The sequence below is a fragment of the Momordica charantia genome (genome assembly GCF_013281855.1).
Source record: "Momordica charantia cultivar OHB3-1 chromosome 6 unlocalized genomic scaffold, Mcharantia_2.0 BLBB01000006.1, whole genome shotgun sequence".
Lineage (NCBI taxonomy): Eukaryota > Viridiplantae > Streptophyta > Magnoliopsida > Cucurbitales > Cucurbitaceae > Momordica > Momordica charantia.
In genome coordinates this window covers 32293031-32309737 of record NW_028275164.1, presented here as the reverse complement: position 1 = coordinate 32309737, position 16707 = coordinate 32293031, and the positions used below count along the sequence as shown (strand labels likewise).

Here is a 16707-nt window from a genome sequence, read left to right as displayed (position 1 = left end):
TTGCCAGTTAAAACCGGGCAGGGTCAGAATTGGAAACCCGGTTTTGGTAAAAACGGGGGAGGGGGTTGCAGGTAAATTTGGAGCAATCGTCGGACGCCGTAAAAGCTGGTTTCGTTTGGGGTTATATAAATTATAAACAAACCTTTTTTTTTAATAATTTTCCGTACGTGAAAATGGGGATGTGGAGTTGGTGGTTTCCGTACGATTCGATCGAGGTGGACCAATGGGATGCGTCCACGTTGGCCAGTGGGAACACCGTTGTACTTTGTCACGTGGCTCTTCCTTACTGATTGGTGCGTTCTCTATTTCTTTTTTCTTGATTTAATATATATTATTAATCTAGTTTTCCTATGTTGTAATCGTATTCACCGAGAACACTTGCAGTATAATAGTGGGGTTAGTTTTCTTGAAATTTTGGACTTTTGGTATAAATATTAAGAGTCATTCACTCAAAATATTATATGGTGGATTCTGGAAACCGACTAAAATAATTAACAACCAATTTGTGTTCATCACTCATAAAAAATGGATAGTTATTTGATTTTTTTTATTATTAAAATTCTCTCTTAGTATTTTTCAATCGTAAATGTCGATATAGTTAGGGGATTATTGATGATGAGTGAATGAGTATTTTTGACAATAAGATTGAATTTTTGCCCTTTTTAATTTGGGTACATTTGGATGTTATGATCAGGACTCGTTGTTTGAGCTTAACAACATTGTGATCAACACAAGGTTCGAACTTAAGACATCTGAGGTAGGTGAGTGCTATTGCCTGAGAGATGTTATTTTATTTCTTAAGGTTAAATTATAAGTTTAGTTATAGTATGTTAGACTTGTATCTAGTAAATTTTTAAATTTTATGAGGTGTCTATAATAGGTTCCCAAAAATTCAATTTTGTGTCTAATAATCTTTGGTTGATTCAACATTTTTTAAAATTTAAGTACCTGTTACACACAAAATTCAATTTTACATCCAATAGATTCATTCATTTTTAAAAATGTTGATTATGTCAGGATTTTAAATACAAAATTGAAAGTTCATAAATCTATTAGATAAACAACTGAAAATTTATGAATTTATTAGATACTTTTTAAAGCTTAAAACTCTAATGAGACAAATCCACAAATTTCTAGGAATGAACTTTTAGTCCCACTCTTTTTCAAAATGATGAATTTGATTTAGCGCTCACAGAAGCCTAAATCAAAACAACATTATGGATTGGTTCATTGTTCCAAAAGGATCAAGGTTAATCAAAACGATTTAGAGAGAATTTGTTCCAATCTCATTATAACCATCTACTTAAGAATTAATTTATTATGTATTTATGTATTTTTTTTAAACCAAATGTAGTAGGGTAAAGCCGTTATCTCCCATGAGGCGAAGTGCATAAATCAAAACAAATTTTCATACAATGAGAGTATGATCTCCTTTAATTTTACAATGAGAGAAGGTAAATCAAATGACCGTAACCTCGAGATGTGATTAATATTTATGGAAAAATTATAAAAGTAAAAGAATTGTAACAAATATTTAAATTAACAAATAAGTATTATATATATACACACACACGTGCGCGAGCACGCGTCGTCTGTATATATATGTTTTAATAAGATTTTTTAGTACTCTATTTTTAATATGTAATTTAATTATTAATATTAACATAAATATTTTTAATTTAAAAAATGATGTGAAGTACGTGGAACTGACTTTAAAGGAGCACTGACTTTGAACTCAACAAAAAAGTTTTAACACTTAAAAATTTAATTCATGAATGAAAAAAAGAGAGAGAAAGAAAAGGTTCACTTTAAACTTCAGAAATCGAATATTTTGAAAATTGCTCTCTCTCTCTCTCTCTGTGTGTCCCCCAAATCCCACCCTTCGTCTTCTTCTTCGAATTCTCCTTCTAAAACCCTAATTTGACCTGAATCCCAAAGCCCGTTTGTCCGTCCGATTTGAGATCTGGAACTTACATTATTCTGAGTTTAGTTTTGTCAATTTCGCGACCAACGGCGCCGGAAAAGGGAGGACCTGCTTCCTTAATACCAGCAACACTGGAGAGGTCAAAGCTAATGGGCTTGGTTGTTTCAAAAAAAAAAAAAATTATATTTATTTATGTTGGACAGATAATTTTATTTTCTTAAACTAAGAATTTGGTTTCTATTAATTTAAAATTTTATTAATTTTCTGTATAGTTTGAGCTTGGATTCTCATAGATTTAGAAATAATTTGGTTCTTTGCATTAATTGGATCAGTACTATTTAATAGATTATGAGTTTCAATGCTCCCATTTCAACTAAAAAAAATTGGAGCATATAGTTTAGTTGAGTCACAATATTACTTATATTAAAAGCTTTTCACTCTCACCACGTAAGGAAAAAGAAAAGTTAAAACGCTATTTTGGTTAATATAATTTTATTTTTGGTTGGTTTTAGTCACTCCAAGATTAAAATATTAATTTTTGTTTATTTTATTGTATGTGCCTTTTTTAATCTATATTAAGAAACTGTTTTGATTATTGTTGGTAAAATTTTAACACAAACTTTTTAATATAAATTTACTACTACATTTAAAAATATATATATTAAATATATTGTTGTGTTGAAATTATAATAAAAAAAATGAGATAAAGAACATAATTGAGGAACAAATGGTAATTACGTAAACCAAGATAAAAGTTTTGAAATTAAATGAACATTATAGAGATGGAAAAAAGTTAAAGATTATGGGAACAAAAATATTATTTTAACAGAAAAAAAAAATCATATGATTTGGTTAAAATTTAAACCTGGAGAATCATGCGAAAACTGTCCCCTCAGGTCTTGTTTTCTCATAAACTTAGCCTAGTCCATTAACAAAATCAACCAAATACATAATTAGAAACTATTCCACGATTTGTGAAGTTTGAATAATTACTGAATTGGAAATTTTTAAATCGTATTGACCCGATTAAAAATGATGCAAACTAAATTGAAATTTTAAAATGATAAATAACAAATCGTAACTATGCCTAAACTACAACCACGGAATTTATAATTTTCTTGTCGGTGTCTTTTTTAGTATTAATTAAAATATATGATACATTTGGATGAAACCATACTCAATAAATAGTCAGTAATTAATTATCCACGAACTTAAAAAAAAACATTATCATTGGACTCAACTATAAATTTAACAAAAATTATACATGAACAATAAATTTAACAAAAACATGATAGAGAAATGGAAAACTATAAAATACTGTTTATTTTCTAACTATCATTAAAATTCAAGTCCACTGCTTAGGAAATAGGTGTCAAGTGAGTGGTCAACATGAAAGCTTAAATTCATTGTTTCAAAATTCTTTTATCTTTTACTGTACATAATAATGCCATTAGACTAATTTATGATGGTTTTAGTTCGTAGCATTTAAATTTATTGTCAAATTTTTTTAAAGTTGACTATTGTGAGGCGGATATCGAACCAATTGATCTTTACAATGGAAATAGAAGTCTTGTATTCTGAGCTAAGGTATAAGATTGAAATATCAATTTGATTGTTTGTTTAGCTAATTTCAATCGGTTTGATTGATCAAGGTTTTCAAATAAGCCAATTTTCTTAATTTCTTTTACTGATTTAGTGTTAGTTTTAGACCAAAATCGTTTTGACCCAAGTTATGCTGGGCTCTGGTCCTGTTGGCCCAAGGTAGAACATTGCGAACGACGTAGGATCCAGCAAGCCCGACCTGTTGGGCTAAATAATATGGGCCGGCCTTTACTTCTGGGCCCAACCATGGCATCGTAGATCATGAGAAATTGGGCCGAACCGGGAATCTGTAAATTCCTCTTTCCGTTTCTCTCGCTTCCTTTAAATATCGTTGACAAATGGGAAAACCTACTCCAACTGAGCTATATAATAAAAGGCGTAACCGAACCGAGCCAGATTACGTCGTGAACACGCGCAGGGTTTGGATCGTAATTTTGCACCAACTCACTTCAAGAAATTCACATACTTCCTTGTTAAGAAATTGAATATTACTCCTAAAAAAAATAAAAAAATTGAATATTACAACATATTTCATTTTTTCCATTCTTTTCTTTTTGAAAAATGTGTTATACCATTTTAAATATTTTGTTTGACAAATATAATAGATTGATTGAGATATTGAATACCATGCGAGTAACATATGATACCTATAATATAGATATTTGAGTTATATTTTCATTTTTTTATGTAAAATAAAGGAAAATTTACATTAAAAAACAATGTCTTGACATCCGACCAAAAGGGTATGATAATCTTTGGTGACCAATCTTCAATCCAATACAAACTTCGCTAGGTAATGAGCTACTACATTTTCTTCCCTCTTGACGAAGCTATAAAAAACTAGATATTAAGAGAGTGAATTTCAATTTTGACATGAGTTGAGAGATATGTAATTATTTAAACTTTAACTATAATATGATACTAGTTGAATTATTTTGCCTAACAGAAAAATAAACTAAAATATCATTCAAATATGAAATGCATATCCCATAAGCTTTAAATTAAATTAATATAATATTTTACTTTACATGGTTATGCATACATTTTTATTTATTTGGCTTTACACATGTGATTATGCTAATTTATTAGTTTGAATTACGAAATTGGAGATTTTATAACCTAGGATATAAAGATATCGTAGGAATGAAATTATATGTTATTAGACCATAATAATAATATTTCTTTTGATATTATATTTAAAATGCTATAAATAATATCCAACATGAGCACATCTAAGTTAATATGTAACTATTAATTTCCTTTTTGGTTTTTGTTCCCGCGTGATGTTGCATTAAAAAAAAACGAATTTATCTTTTTTTATTACAAGGCCATAAAGATTTTAACAAAAATTTTAATATTTAACGCGTTATCTTACCATAATTTTACATCAATAGTTATTACAAAAAGGAAGAAATAATGATAATAAAAAAGGGAAAATAAAGGCCCCGTTGGTCGTTGCCGTCCAACACGCACATTGCAATTAACAATCTGAATCCTCCTATCATCTATTTCGCATTTCTTTCTCTTTTTATTTTATTTTTTCTTCTTACCATTTCTTTGTATAAAAGAGAGTGAGAGAGAACGGGGTTGCAATTCGTTAGAGATTGGCCATGGCGTCGCCTTCATCTTCTGAAGAATCTCAAAATCAACAACAGCAACAGCAGCAGCAGCAGCCGGTGAAGGAGAAGGAGAATGAGAAGGAGAAGGAGAGGGAAAAGGAGAAGGAGTGCGTATACAAAACCAAACTTATTCAATTTCTTGGACGCACAACGCCTATCGTCCTCCAGAATGATAATGGCCCTTGTCCTCTCCTCGCCATATGTAATCATCTATCTCTCTCTTCCACATGTTAGGGTTTCACTTCTTGATTGTTATCTTTTTGTGGTGTGGCGTCATTTTTGGTTGCTTTGGGCAACTATTCGGATGGTCGGAGTTGCCAGTTTGAATTTGATATCGGCAAAGTACACATACGTGTCTGCGGATTCTTTTTGTTGGATTAGGTGCATTTTCAATTGGAGATTTGGAGTTGGATTTTTCTTCTTCTCTTTTCCTCGTTCTTTTCTGATCGATAAATGTCAAGTGCTATAACGGCCCCGTTTATGCAATGCTAAATTGTCGTGTAGAATATGATGTTCTTAATGGCGATCGAACGTTCGATCATTTGTAGTATGATTGTTTTTAATGCATTTACACTCTGCCTACTGGTTTATTTATATGTTGATTAATGATAACAATTTTAGGGTTTATTACTCTCACTCTCTTTCCCGTTCCCTGATTACTTAGGATCGTCAGTATTTTGGCCACCGGACTGGAGTGTTTAGCCAAACAGACCGATACTCCTTCCTTTCTTTTAATTTCTTGTGGGTTCTAAGAGTTAATCCTTTTCTTTTTCTTTTACTTATTCAAGAAATTTCATTAGCACGTGATTTAAAAATTAGGAATGACTTAAATTTTCAATTCTTTTTGGAACGAGATGGATATGAAATGAATGTATACAGGATTTTTGTTTGGATGTTTAATAGAAACGAAAGAAGATGAGCATTTTTTTTATTATATTATTTTGATCAATGAGAACTTAATATCTAGCTGATTTTGTTATTAGATTCATTTTAATCAAAACCTCGAGGTACCTCATGAAATCTTGCCATTTCAGACCAGATCTTTTGTGAGCAAGGAGTTTAGCAAATAATAGAATTCAGTAAAAACATACTGTGATCTTAAATTACTAGAAATCACGAAACAAAAAGACAGTAAACTGGAGGGCATATGGTTTGTTTATCTGACACTTTGCATTTGTCCTCTCAATTGCTCACCCGCGAAACTAATGCACACACAACGAGACTCATTCTAGCAATTTATAAATTGTAACTGCTGATTCAATCCAAATTAGTCCAACTGCTTGTAAGTTAAAGTAGGTGGCCAGTAGATGTTGTTATCCATTATGTACTGCTTTGAGCTTCCAACTGATGAAACCGTCTTCTCACTATAGAATACTCTTTTGTTCACGAACATTCTAAATGAAGAATTTCTACTCTTGCATCTTAGATGTGTTTGGAAATAGCGTAGGAAGTTGTTGCTATGACCCTGGAATATTTTTAAATAAAATGAATTTCTTTTTCCATAAATGATTAGTCATGCCATAAAATATTATATTTTATTGGCTTATCAGAATATTGTGCATGTTTTTATGTTGGATTTGGTTGTTTTTGATACTTGCTTGGATGTATTACAGAAAATGGTTACGAATATTCTGAAGTTGGCTACCTGAATATTGATGAAGACTGAAATAATCAAGCTTCATAGTAGTTCATCAAACGACATTTTATATTTTTGCTGTGTGCTGTCTTGAAACTCTTGTGCTAAGGAGGCTCATTCTGTAAAGATTCTTTTTATTTGTTTATTATTGGGTGTGCTTTTTGATGTTTGTTTATCAGGCTAGAGAAAATTCCATCTTTTGTAATTCATGTTGAGGTTGGTGCAGGTAATGTTCTCTTGTTGCGAAACAACTTAAATTTGGGTCCAGATGCAACAGAAGTATCGCAGGAGAAATTGTTATCTCTGGTTGCTGAACGGTTAATTGATTCAAATAGTAATGTCGATGTAAGCAGTTTACTTCTAATATACACTATGAAAATTTGCCCCCACCCCCTTTTCACCTTATTCAGTTCTTAGACAGTCTCTTGTTGGGTAACAGAACAAAGATGCTGGTTTTGTTGAGAATCAACAACAGAACATTTCTGATGCCATTGATCTGCTGCCACGGCTAGCAACAGGGATAGATGTAAATATTAAGTTTAGGAGGTAGATAGGCTTTTAATCCTCACAAAAAATCTTTTTGATTTCATCTTCCTTTCTTTGAACTAAATTAAATCTCGTACTTGCAGGTTTGATGATTTTGAATTCACTCCAGAGTGTGCCATTTTTGATTTGTTGGATATTCCTCTATATCATGGTTGGATAGTTGATCCCCAGGTTCTTATATACTTTCTCATTACTAAGATAAATTTAATTAGCCATGCTATATGGTTTTTTGTGTGTCTATGTTGGTTTTCATTCTCTCTATTCTCGAGTTATGGGTATGTGGCTTTACCCATGTCTTCAAGTTCTAAAATATTCTTTGACCTTTTTAATATCTTTTTGAGTATTTGATTCCTTTTCAGGACTTCCACAACTTCTTTATTATATTAAGCATCTGAAATTTCTTGGAAAAATGTTTTGGTGAAGCTATGGTGCTTGCAGTTGTTTTTGGAGTTTCTGTTTTGTTAATAGGATATTGAAGTTATCACAGAACTAGGGGAGATTGTTTCATGAATAGAGGTGCAGGATGATGAAGACTTTGTGGTAGCCTCGGACAGATGATGAAGGTTTTGTGGTAACTTGGACTAATATTCAAGACAATCTGCAATGTAGCCTTCAGGGCTCTCGGTCATTTGGATCCTCTGCACTTAATTGCTAAAAAACTATGTTGGATTCTCCAAGTCTACGTACTAGGCCACTAGCCTGTTATTTCTTGATATGCTACCACCCTAGAACTTTTTGGCAATTGTCACAAAGATGTATTTGTCACAAAAATTTTTGTGAACTATTTAGCGTAGTGGGAGTAGAGCTCTGCATATTTAGCCTGCAATATGAAGTGTCAATTACCTGGATATTTATTGTTTGTTATATGTTTCTAGAATTCTGTCTTGATGTACAAACAGTATTTGACCTTGGTTTGAGCTTTCCATTTTAACCCCCCTCCCCCCACCATAATCTTGTCATCTTATTCTTTCTGTGTGTCAGGATGATGATACTGCTAGTGCAGTTGGTTCCAAGTCCTACAATGCTATTATGGAGGAGCTCGTTGCTCTGGAAACACAACGCATGGAGCAAAGTAAGAACAATCCTGAAGATGATTGTATTGATTTCGTAGCAGCAACAACAGCAACGCTTGGAGTACCATCTCCATGTCTTTCAAAAGCTCGATCCTTTGATGAGTCACCTCGTTCAGTCTCTGAGGAGCAAAGAATGAGAAAAGGGGATCTTGAAGAAGAGGCAGAATTATTGAGAGCCTTGAAACTGTCTGAATCTGAAACACCAACCTCCATGAGTAATAATGGTGTTGCCAATTCTGAGGGTCCAGACACTACCTCCACCAAATTGGATGGGGAGCCATCTCCTGTAAAGGTTTCAGTCATAGATACTGTGGAGGAGACCATAGTAAAAGACATCTGTGCTGAAGACAAAAATATTAACCAGCTGCCAGAATCATCCATAGTAGATGCTGGCAAAACCTCATTGAGTAAGAGCAATGAAGATATGTCACCGTTTCCAATTGTACAAGGACAAGTAAGTTCTTCACCATTGAAAACGGATGCGGAAAAGCACCTTGATCAGTCTGTTGAGGAGTCTGAAGGGCATAAACTTTGTCAGAACTTGTTGGAGAAGGACAACCACGAGACATTAGTTGAGACTGCTCCTAGTTCTGGAAAAGAGGCTCTGTTTGTAAATGTGAGTCCTGTGGATATTTCTCAGACGAATGATAAAAGCCCTTTGCCAGCTTCTTCTGAAATGGTTGATCATAGACCGGGTGATATGGAAGACCCAGTTAAACTATCAGGCCTATCTCCATCCGTTACTTCTACAGATTCAGCTGGAGTTGAAATTCAATGTATAGATGTACCTGAAGCTTTGACTTCAACTGTTGGTAGTGAGCCCATTTATGAAGGAGAGGAATGTATATTGAATCCAAGAAGCACGGTTCTTGAAAATCGAGAGCCTGTATATGAAGGTGAAGTGGTTCTTGCAGAACAAGGTTGTGGAAGCTCCGTCAATGCCTGTAATGCACACTCAAAGGATGAAATAAGTCCAAAACAAGGTAGAAGTGGTTTTGTACCATAAAGATTAATGATCTTTCCACCTGCCAATATTACATTTTATTTTTGATAAGAAATATTGCATTTTATGTCCATTTAAATTTATGAGGGAAAATCTCTTCTTAATTGTTATCAGGGGAGCTGATCAGGAATTTTTTGAAGAATAATGCAAGTCAGCTAACTTTTTACGGGTTGGTTCCTGCTTGTCATTCTCAATTTCTCTGCTCAACTTTTATGTTTAATTACACTGGTATTGGATAGTTCTTCCTTGGGTTAATGTTATTGCTTTTGCAGTATTTTCTGCTTACAAGATGGTCTTAAAGAGCGCGAGCTTTGTGTTTTTTTCCGTAATAATCACTTCAGCACCATGTTTAAGGTCAGCAAGACTTGGAATTATTCTATGTTTTGATGGTTTTTTTATCTTTTGCTCCCAGAGCTGTTAGCTACAGTTACTAATGAATGAGTAGAATGGCAATTGATGTATTTCAGATTTGATATTTGGCTATACTTATATTTGAAAAATTAATACGAGTTTTTATACCATACCATTTTCAGCTTGATGGCCAGCTTTATCTTTTAGCTACAGACCAAGGTTACATTCATCAACCTGATTTGGTGTGGGAAAAGCTAAATGAGGTAAATCTGCTCAATTAACTTTTCTATATTGGCATAAATAGCTTTTGGTGCACTCCTTTCATTTTAGAAGAGAGAGAGAATCGTAATAGTCCTGACAACAATGATGATAGTTTAACTCTTATAAAAAAAAAATGATAATAGTTTAACATATTCTATCCATCTTTTAACTCCAAAATGTTTTGCAGGTAAATGGAGACACTTTATTTATGACAGGTAATTTCAAAGAATTCAAGGTAGAAAATCATTCAAATGAGTCTTGGGATGAACATAATGCAATGGCAAGCACTGCGGTTCGTATTATAATGTTCCAACAATTTTTTGCTGCATTGATTTCTTTTTCTTTACAATTTTACCAAGACTATTATATACATGCTGCAGGACTATCTAGCTAGCATTGACGCTACCAAACATGCCGGATTGGATTTAAAGTAACTTCCTATCTCGTTGCCTTTAGTATACTACTTTTCTCACAAAAACATGCAAATGAATGCTATGGAAGTTTCATTTTTTCTCTCTTTTTTATGTAGTCTTTTGTGTGTTGCGGTTAATGATATTCTTTCAGTGAATATTTTCTTATGCTTATGTTTCTTCACGTCGGGTGGGCCTTATCTCTCAGGGAACTAAATAAGTGATGGTTTTTCCCCCATAAATATCCTTGTGGTGCATTTTTTCATTCCCCAATTCCTGAACTGTATAATAGTTTGGTTAGCAGGAAATTAAATAAGTACTTAAAAATGGAATTGGAGTTGTCACCCAATTGTCCTTTTCAAATGGAAAATAAGTAAAAAGAGAAAAAAATCACCGTAGTTCTTTACATCCACTTGAGACTCCAAGCACATGCAGATTCATGGTTCAGTTATAAACTAAAGAAATCTAACGCATATGTTTTACACAGACTGGAGCTGACTGCTGAATGATTAAAATGGTATTTAAAATTTTTGCTTTCATTTTTTGTCGCTGCAGTTCTGACCTGCAACTAGCGATAGCCCTGCAACAGCAGGAGTTTGAACAACAACCACAGCGGCAAAATGTACAGCAGCCATCTTCCGGCGGCAGTTCAAGGCTGGTCGTGGGTCCTCAGGTAGAGTTTTCTTATGGGCCTTACATTACACCTTCTCATGCTATTGCTACATATTCTTAGCATCCGTCTTTTGTTTTTTGTAACATAGTTTATGGGGACCTGGCCACCTATGATTTCAATGGTTGTGATTTTATATCTACTACTATTACCTGTTCCACAAATTATAAGTAGTAGGTGAAATAAAAAGCTTGTTTTGTGTAGCTCTTGCACCATATTTTCTAATAGAATAAAATATTTAGGTGCGAATAAGTAGAAAGATACCAGCATCTAAGTATGATTTCTTTTTGATATTGTGCAATGCATAAACCACCCCATTTTTTCCATTTATATGGAGTTGGAGCTGAGAGTAGGATTTTTCAGGTGCCTAGAACTAGTGGCAAAACCAGTCAATCTTCTTCCACGAGGACTGAGACCAAATCGAAGGAGAAGTGCACTGTGATGTGAATTTTGGTTTGCAGATACGATAGAAGTTTCATTTTCTTTTTATTTTGTTTTTTTCCCTGTAAATTGCTTGTTGCCTTGTCAATTGAAACACATGCTGTTGGCTAGCCTAATTCCTTATGAGAATTTGGATACAGTTTTCCCTATTGTAAATAAATGGAGTATACATCCCATTTCTTTAGGCTCTTAAAATCTCTCCAGTTCTAAGCCACTTCAACTTGTTGATACAGAACTAAAGCCACCTCTCATGGTATAATAAAATTTGAGGGGTTTAGAGTAGGAGACCTTATTTACTCCCATTATGAAAAAAAAATGCCATTTTTCGGCAAAATATCTTTTCGGTTTTTTTTTTTTTGGCCTACGGAATGAATCGGCCAATACATGGCATCTTAGACACATGTAGTTAGAATTTTCAAATAAAAAATCCTAGGTTCTTGTTTTTACAATGAATTTTATTCCGAATCTCAGATTCATAATATCATACACAGCATCAAAATTATTGAAGAAAACAAAAGTAAAGGGGTGGATTGGCATTGTTATCTTGAACAAATCGTATTCTGCCTTTTTTGAATGAAAGCAAAAAATTGAATTGAATGCAGTAGGAGAAGAAGATTTAATGTGGGAATCCAAGTGACAAAGGAGATGTACTTGATTACATAGGTGTGCATCTTGAGCCTTCCAAATTGCATTAAATCTGCAATAAAATGACATTGGTACATAATACATTATCTCATTTTAGTATGATTTCATGACAATTTTCCCATTTCTCGTACACGCAATGTTTTTATTTTAATAAATCTTTTATTTTAAATACTGCCTTAACAACTCTTTTAAATTCTATTACATTACATGTTTTAAAATTTGGTAATATTTTGTATTAGATTAAATACTTATGTTTAGGTATTTGTTATCTGTCGAAAAAATCTCATCAAAATATTGATGATTTAGTTGCAGGGAAAATTACATCTAAATTAATTTGCCAGTAAACCTCCTAAAATTATGTACAATTTTAAAAAATTTTGGCCACCTATTCGAATCACTATATTAATTTGATTACTATTACTCCTACATTTTGTGTTTCTTATCTTGGGCTTATTTCTCTATGTGGAGGAAAGCGTAGCCCAAAAATCCTTTAGGTCTTATGAAATTGTGCCGCTGGCCATAGTGGTCTATGAAGAAAGTCACAAATATAATTTTTTTTAGTATCGATGGCGTGTGAATTATGCTATGGTTCCCTGTAATATAAAATCTCATAGTAGGTGATATACTACTAGACGTAAGGTATTTGTCATTGCACCATCCCATAAGACTCGTATGTTCTTTAAGTTTTAGTAACTTTTCTTAGAGCCTCAAAATATATGCATAAAATTTTTATAAAAAATATCTAATATTCTACTTCTAAAACCCATTGACTATTTATTTCTTATCAAACTATGCTAACTTTTAGAAAGCTTTTAGGGTGGAGAGAAGACGGGAAGAATTACAAAATAAGATTTCATATTTAATTCAATTCCATGAATTAGATACAACACTACCCACCTATTTATAATAGGAGGAAGATAACTAAAAATCAAGGAATTAGAAATCCTATCCTAAATTATATCCCAATCATAATTTGATGCCTGATACAAAAGAAAATCAATACTAATAAAAATTTCTTAACAAACAAAACAAGGGTTTGGTTGGGAGAGAGAGACTGTTATTTATTTATTGTTATTATTAATTTGCTTTTTAAAATTGATTTTAAAGGTCCACGAAACTAAACTAAGGCTAACAATTTTTGCAAGTTTTATCCATACGCAAATAAGAAGGTGTTTGAGAAAAACCTTTTTCAAAAGAAAGTTCTCATCAATGACACAAAAGACAAAAATTTTACTAATTGAATTTGTTTGATTCTCTCGTATTCGATTTAATTATTATCCTCAATTTGAAAAGCCATGAAAAACTGAATCAAACTAAATCAACCAACATTTCTGTCTGATTTTGAGAATCAACAAATACCACTGATTCATTTGAAAGTCAGGAGTTTTGTGTACTAATCACAAGCCCATGGTATTTCAATTGTAATAGAAAAAAAAGGCCAAATTACTCCCAAAAAAAAAAAAAAAACCTGAACTTTTTCATTTGTTTTAAAATTTTATGAACGTTTCAAAAATACCATTTAAACAAACATATGTTAATATTTTGAACAGAAAGTCGATGTAGCAAAATATGAAACGACATACCATTAACATCTCAATTTTATCTTAAAAATTTTCTTTCTCTATTATCATGAATCAAATTTTGTCCCAACCTTAAAAAAGTTGAAGTTTCTTTCACATTTTTATATTCTGTCACGTTAACTTTTTTGAAAATGTTTTTTCAAATAGCATTTTTAAGACATTTTGAAATGTCAATTTCTTTTAATACATTTTGAAATGTCAAGCAGTTTGAACTTTTGAAATGATAAGATATTTTTTAACCAGGAAAGTTCCTTGATGTGTATTTTTTATAATTTAGTCTGGGAAATATGATTCTTTAAAATAAAATTAAGAAAGCAAATTATTCAAACATATTTCTCTAGATTATTTTTTAAAAATGCTCTCTCGGCATTGATTTGACTCAATGCCACCAAATCAGCCCTAATGATCCCAATTTTTTTCTTTAATTATAGCTTTAGAATTAATTAAAAAGAATGGAAAAAAAAACAGTAATATTCTAATTTAACAAACCTAATTGACTTTGGAACATTCATAAATGAAGAAGAAAAAAAAAATCTTTGGCCGATGAAACAAAGAAAACGATAGCTCAGGGATGGTGTGGGTCCCACTCTCCTGATTGCGACAACTCTCAATTCTCTCTCTTTTGTCCAAAATTTCCCTGCGCTGCCCCTCTTTCTCTTTAAATATTTCATTTTATTATTTTATTATTTTAAATTTTAAACGTGGGGACCACTCTAACGCGCGTCGCTTTCTACCGGGAAGTCGAGTACACGACAAAAGAGCCACAGCTGTAAGGTGGGCCCCACCCACCACTTGCCGCCACCACCACCCACCATATTTTTATGTTTTAATAAAAAAATAAAAACTTTTATTTATATTTCGACGCAATCGATGAGATCGGACGGCTCAAAAGTGACGACCGAATATCAAAGTGGCCGTTATCAAAATATCCTGTAATAATTCAACTATAATTTGTCATTATTAATCTATTATTTGGTTAAATTAACAATGTACAGATTTAATTTAATTTCAGTTCAGTTCTATTATTTTAAAATTTTTTAATTAGCTCTCTAATTTGGTTAAATCTCTCTCATCGATTTTGTAAGTTATAAATCATACCGTATTAAATAATTTATGTTTTTCATACTGGTCATGACCGACTGTAATACCAAAATGTATTAGAGTTTAAAATTGAATAAAAATAAATGAAAAATAATAAAATTTTTAGATGGATAAAAATATGTTTAAATAAGATTTAGGAAGTTTAACAAACAATGTAGATGGAATTAGAACTTTTAAAATCAATAAACCTAGTCTAAATTATAGATACCAACTTAAAATTTTGTAAACTATAAAAATTAAATTGAAAGGTCAAATTAACAATTTTTTTATTTAAAATAGTGGTGAATTTATTTTTCAATAATTAAATTAAATTAGATTCCCAATAAGCGTACGACAGGTTTTTTTTTTAGTGAATAAAAGTCATTTTCTTTTCATAATAAAATATTATAATATTACCATCTAATCCACCCATGGCTCCGATGTACCTGGACGAAGGTTTATGGTATTTTTTTTTATTCTTTTATCTTTTTAAAAAGAACTGTAAACTTTTCTTTCTTTTCGACTTTTGGGTTCTTTTAATTTGTTTTCTTTTTGAATTTATTTGTCATTGTATTGATTTTTTTTTCTTTCTGTATTGAGATATTAAAAAAAGAAGTTGAGTAGAGAAATTGTGAAAGGTTTAATATTTAAAAGTATGATTGAATTACAAGTAGATTTAAATCAATGTAAACTAGCTAAAGGAAAAAAAAACGATTAACTACATAAATTAGTATTAGGATCACTCAGTACTATTCATTTATTTATGATAATTATGTTGTTTTAGCATCTAGCAGGCTAACTAACCAATTATTTAATGATTAACTTAAAACTAATATTTAAACTATATATATGTATTTTTATTATGATCAATTGAGTAGGTTTAAGTAAATAAAATATTTGTGATTTTGTTGCCTATTAATTGAGAAATCGACAAATTTTCACATAGGTGTAGATTTGTGTGATAACAAACCGATTGAACCAAAAGAAAAATGCAAAGGAATAGCGAGAGCTAAAATATGAAACAATTGATGTTGAAAATGAAATAAGATTCTTTGGTTGAATATAATGTTATTCGATGGGCACAAATTAATAAAATTTTGTTTGACGATAGAAAAATAATTCAAAACAAAATAAATTTTAAGGAACAATTGATGAAATAAAAAGTTCGAGATTAAGTTGATATCGAGCCTAGCTCAACGCTAGTCAAAATATTACTTATTTTCGATGGTTCAGATTCTTACCTTCTTGTTGAACTAAAATATTTTTAGCGACTCCATTTATTATAATTCTAATGGTATATATATATATATTATTTTTTTTTTCCTTTTATTACTCAAAAACTAATATTTCTAAGTAAAATTCTTTTATGAAGAGCCTAGAGATTCCTTTCCTATATAAGTAAGCTGTTGTGAGAAAGTAAGAGAATAGAGAATATTCTAATTGATCAGATTAATATTCTCAAAACTATAAAATATGTCAAAAATTAAGTAAGAATATATATTTTGTGTTATTTTTATTCTTATTAGAACTTATCCTTGGAGCATTTTGTTTATTCCTATATTAAAAAAAGAGAGAGAGAGAGAGAGAGAGAGAGATTCCATTGACAATTAGGAATTTTTACCTGCAAATAATTAAATAAGTTTTATATCACATAACATAATAATAGAACCTTTTGATCATTTGACAAATATTAATATGGATTTTATTTCTCTTTCTCCTATTATTTTTCCTGTTCGTTTCTTGGTAACAAAGTTTATTAATTTGATTGAACCATATTTTTTAATACTAGTTTGGTTGTTGGAGTTTTGATAAATGCTAGACTAAAAATGGATAGTGACTGAAGCTTAAATTGGGATGGCGGATGAA

The 16707-nt window shown here is 31.5% G+C and overlaps 1 protein-coding gene across 1 annotated transcript; it reads left to right on the top strand.

The window, feature by feature from the left end:
- Nucleotides 1-5004: 5004 nt before the first annotated feature.
- On the top strand, nucleotides 5005-11731 carry LOC111025299 (FAM63A-like protein (DUF544)). The gene is made up of 12 exons (XM_022303145.2): nucleotides 5005-5347; nucleotides 7008-7126; nucleotides 7221-7327; nucleotides 7411-7498; nucleotides 8309-9383; nucleotides 9518-9572; nucleotides 9676-9757; nucleotides 9937-10017; nucleotides 10203-10307; nucleotides 10396-10445; nucleotides 10981-11098; nucleotides 11459-11731. The coding sequence occupies exons 1-12, from the start codon at nucleotides 5137-5139 to the stop codon at nucleotides 11540-11542; spliced, it is 2175 nt and encodes a 724-aa protein (XP_022158837.1). The 5' UTR covers nucleotides 5005-5136; the 3' UTR covers nucleotides 11543-11731.
- Nucleotides 11732-16707: the final 4976 nt, after the last annotated feature.

What these genes read in the sequence shown, in the direction of transcription:
- LOC111025299 (XM_022303145.2), top strand. Translation starts at nt 5,137, where the DNA reads ATGGCGTCGCCTTCATCTTCTGAAGAATCTCAAAATCAACAACAGCAA. An exon ending in GTAAATATTAAGTTTAGGAG is followed by an intron (nt 7,328 to 7,410) that starts GTAGATAGGCTT and finishes TCGTACTTGCAG; the next exon opens with GTTTGATGATTTTGAATTCA. An exon ending in TGAAATAAGTCCAAAACAAG is followed by an intron (nt 9,384 to 9,517) that starts GTAGAAGTGGTT and finishes AATTGTTATCAG; the next exon opens with GGGAGCTGATCAGGAATTTT.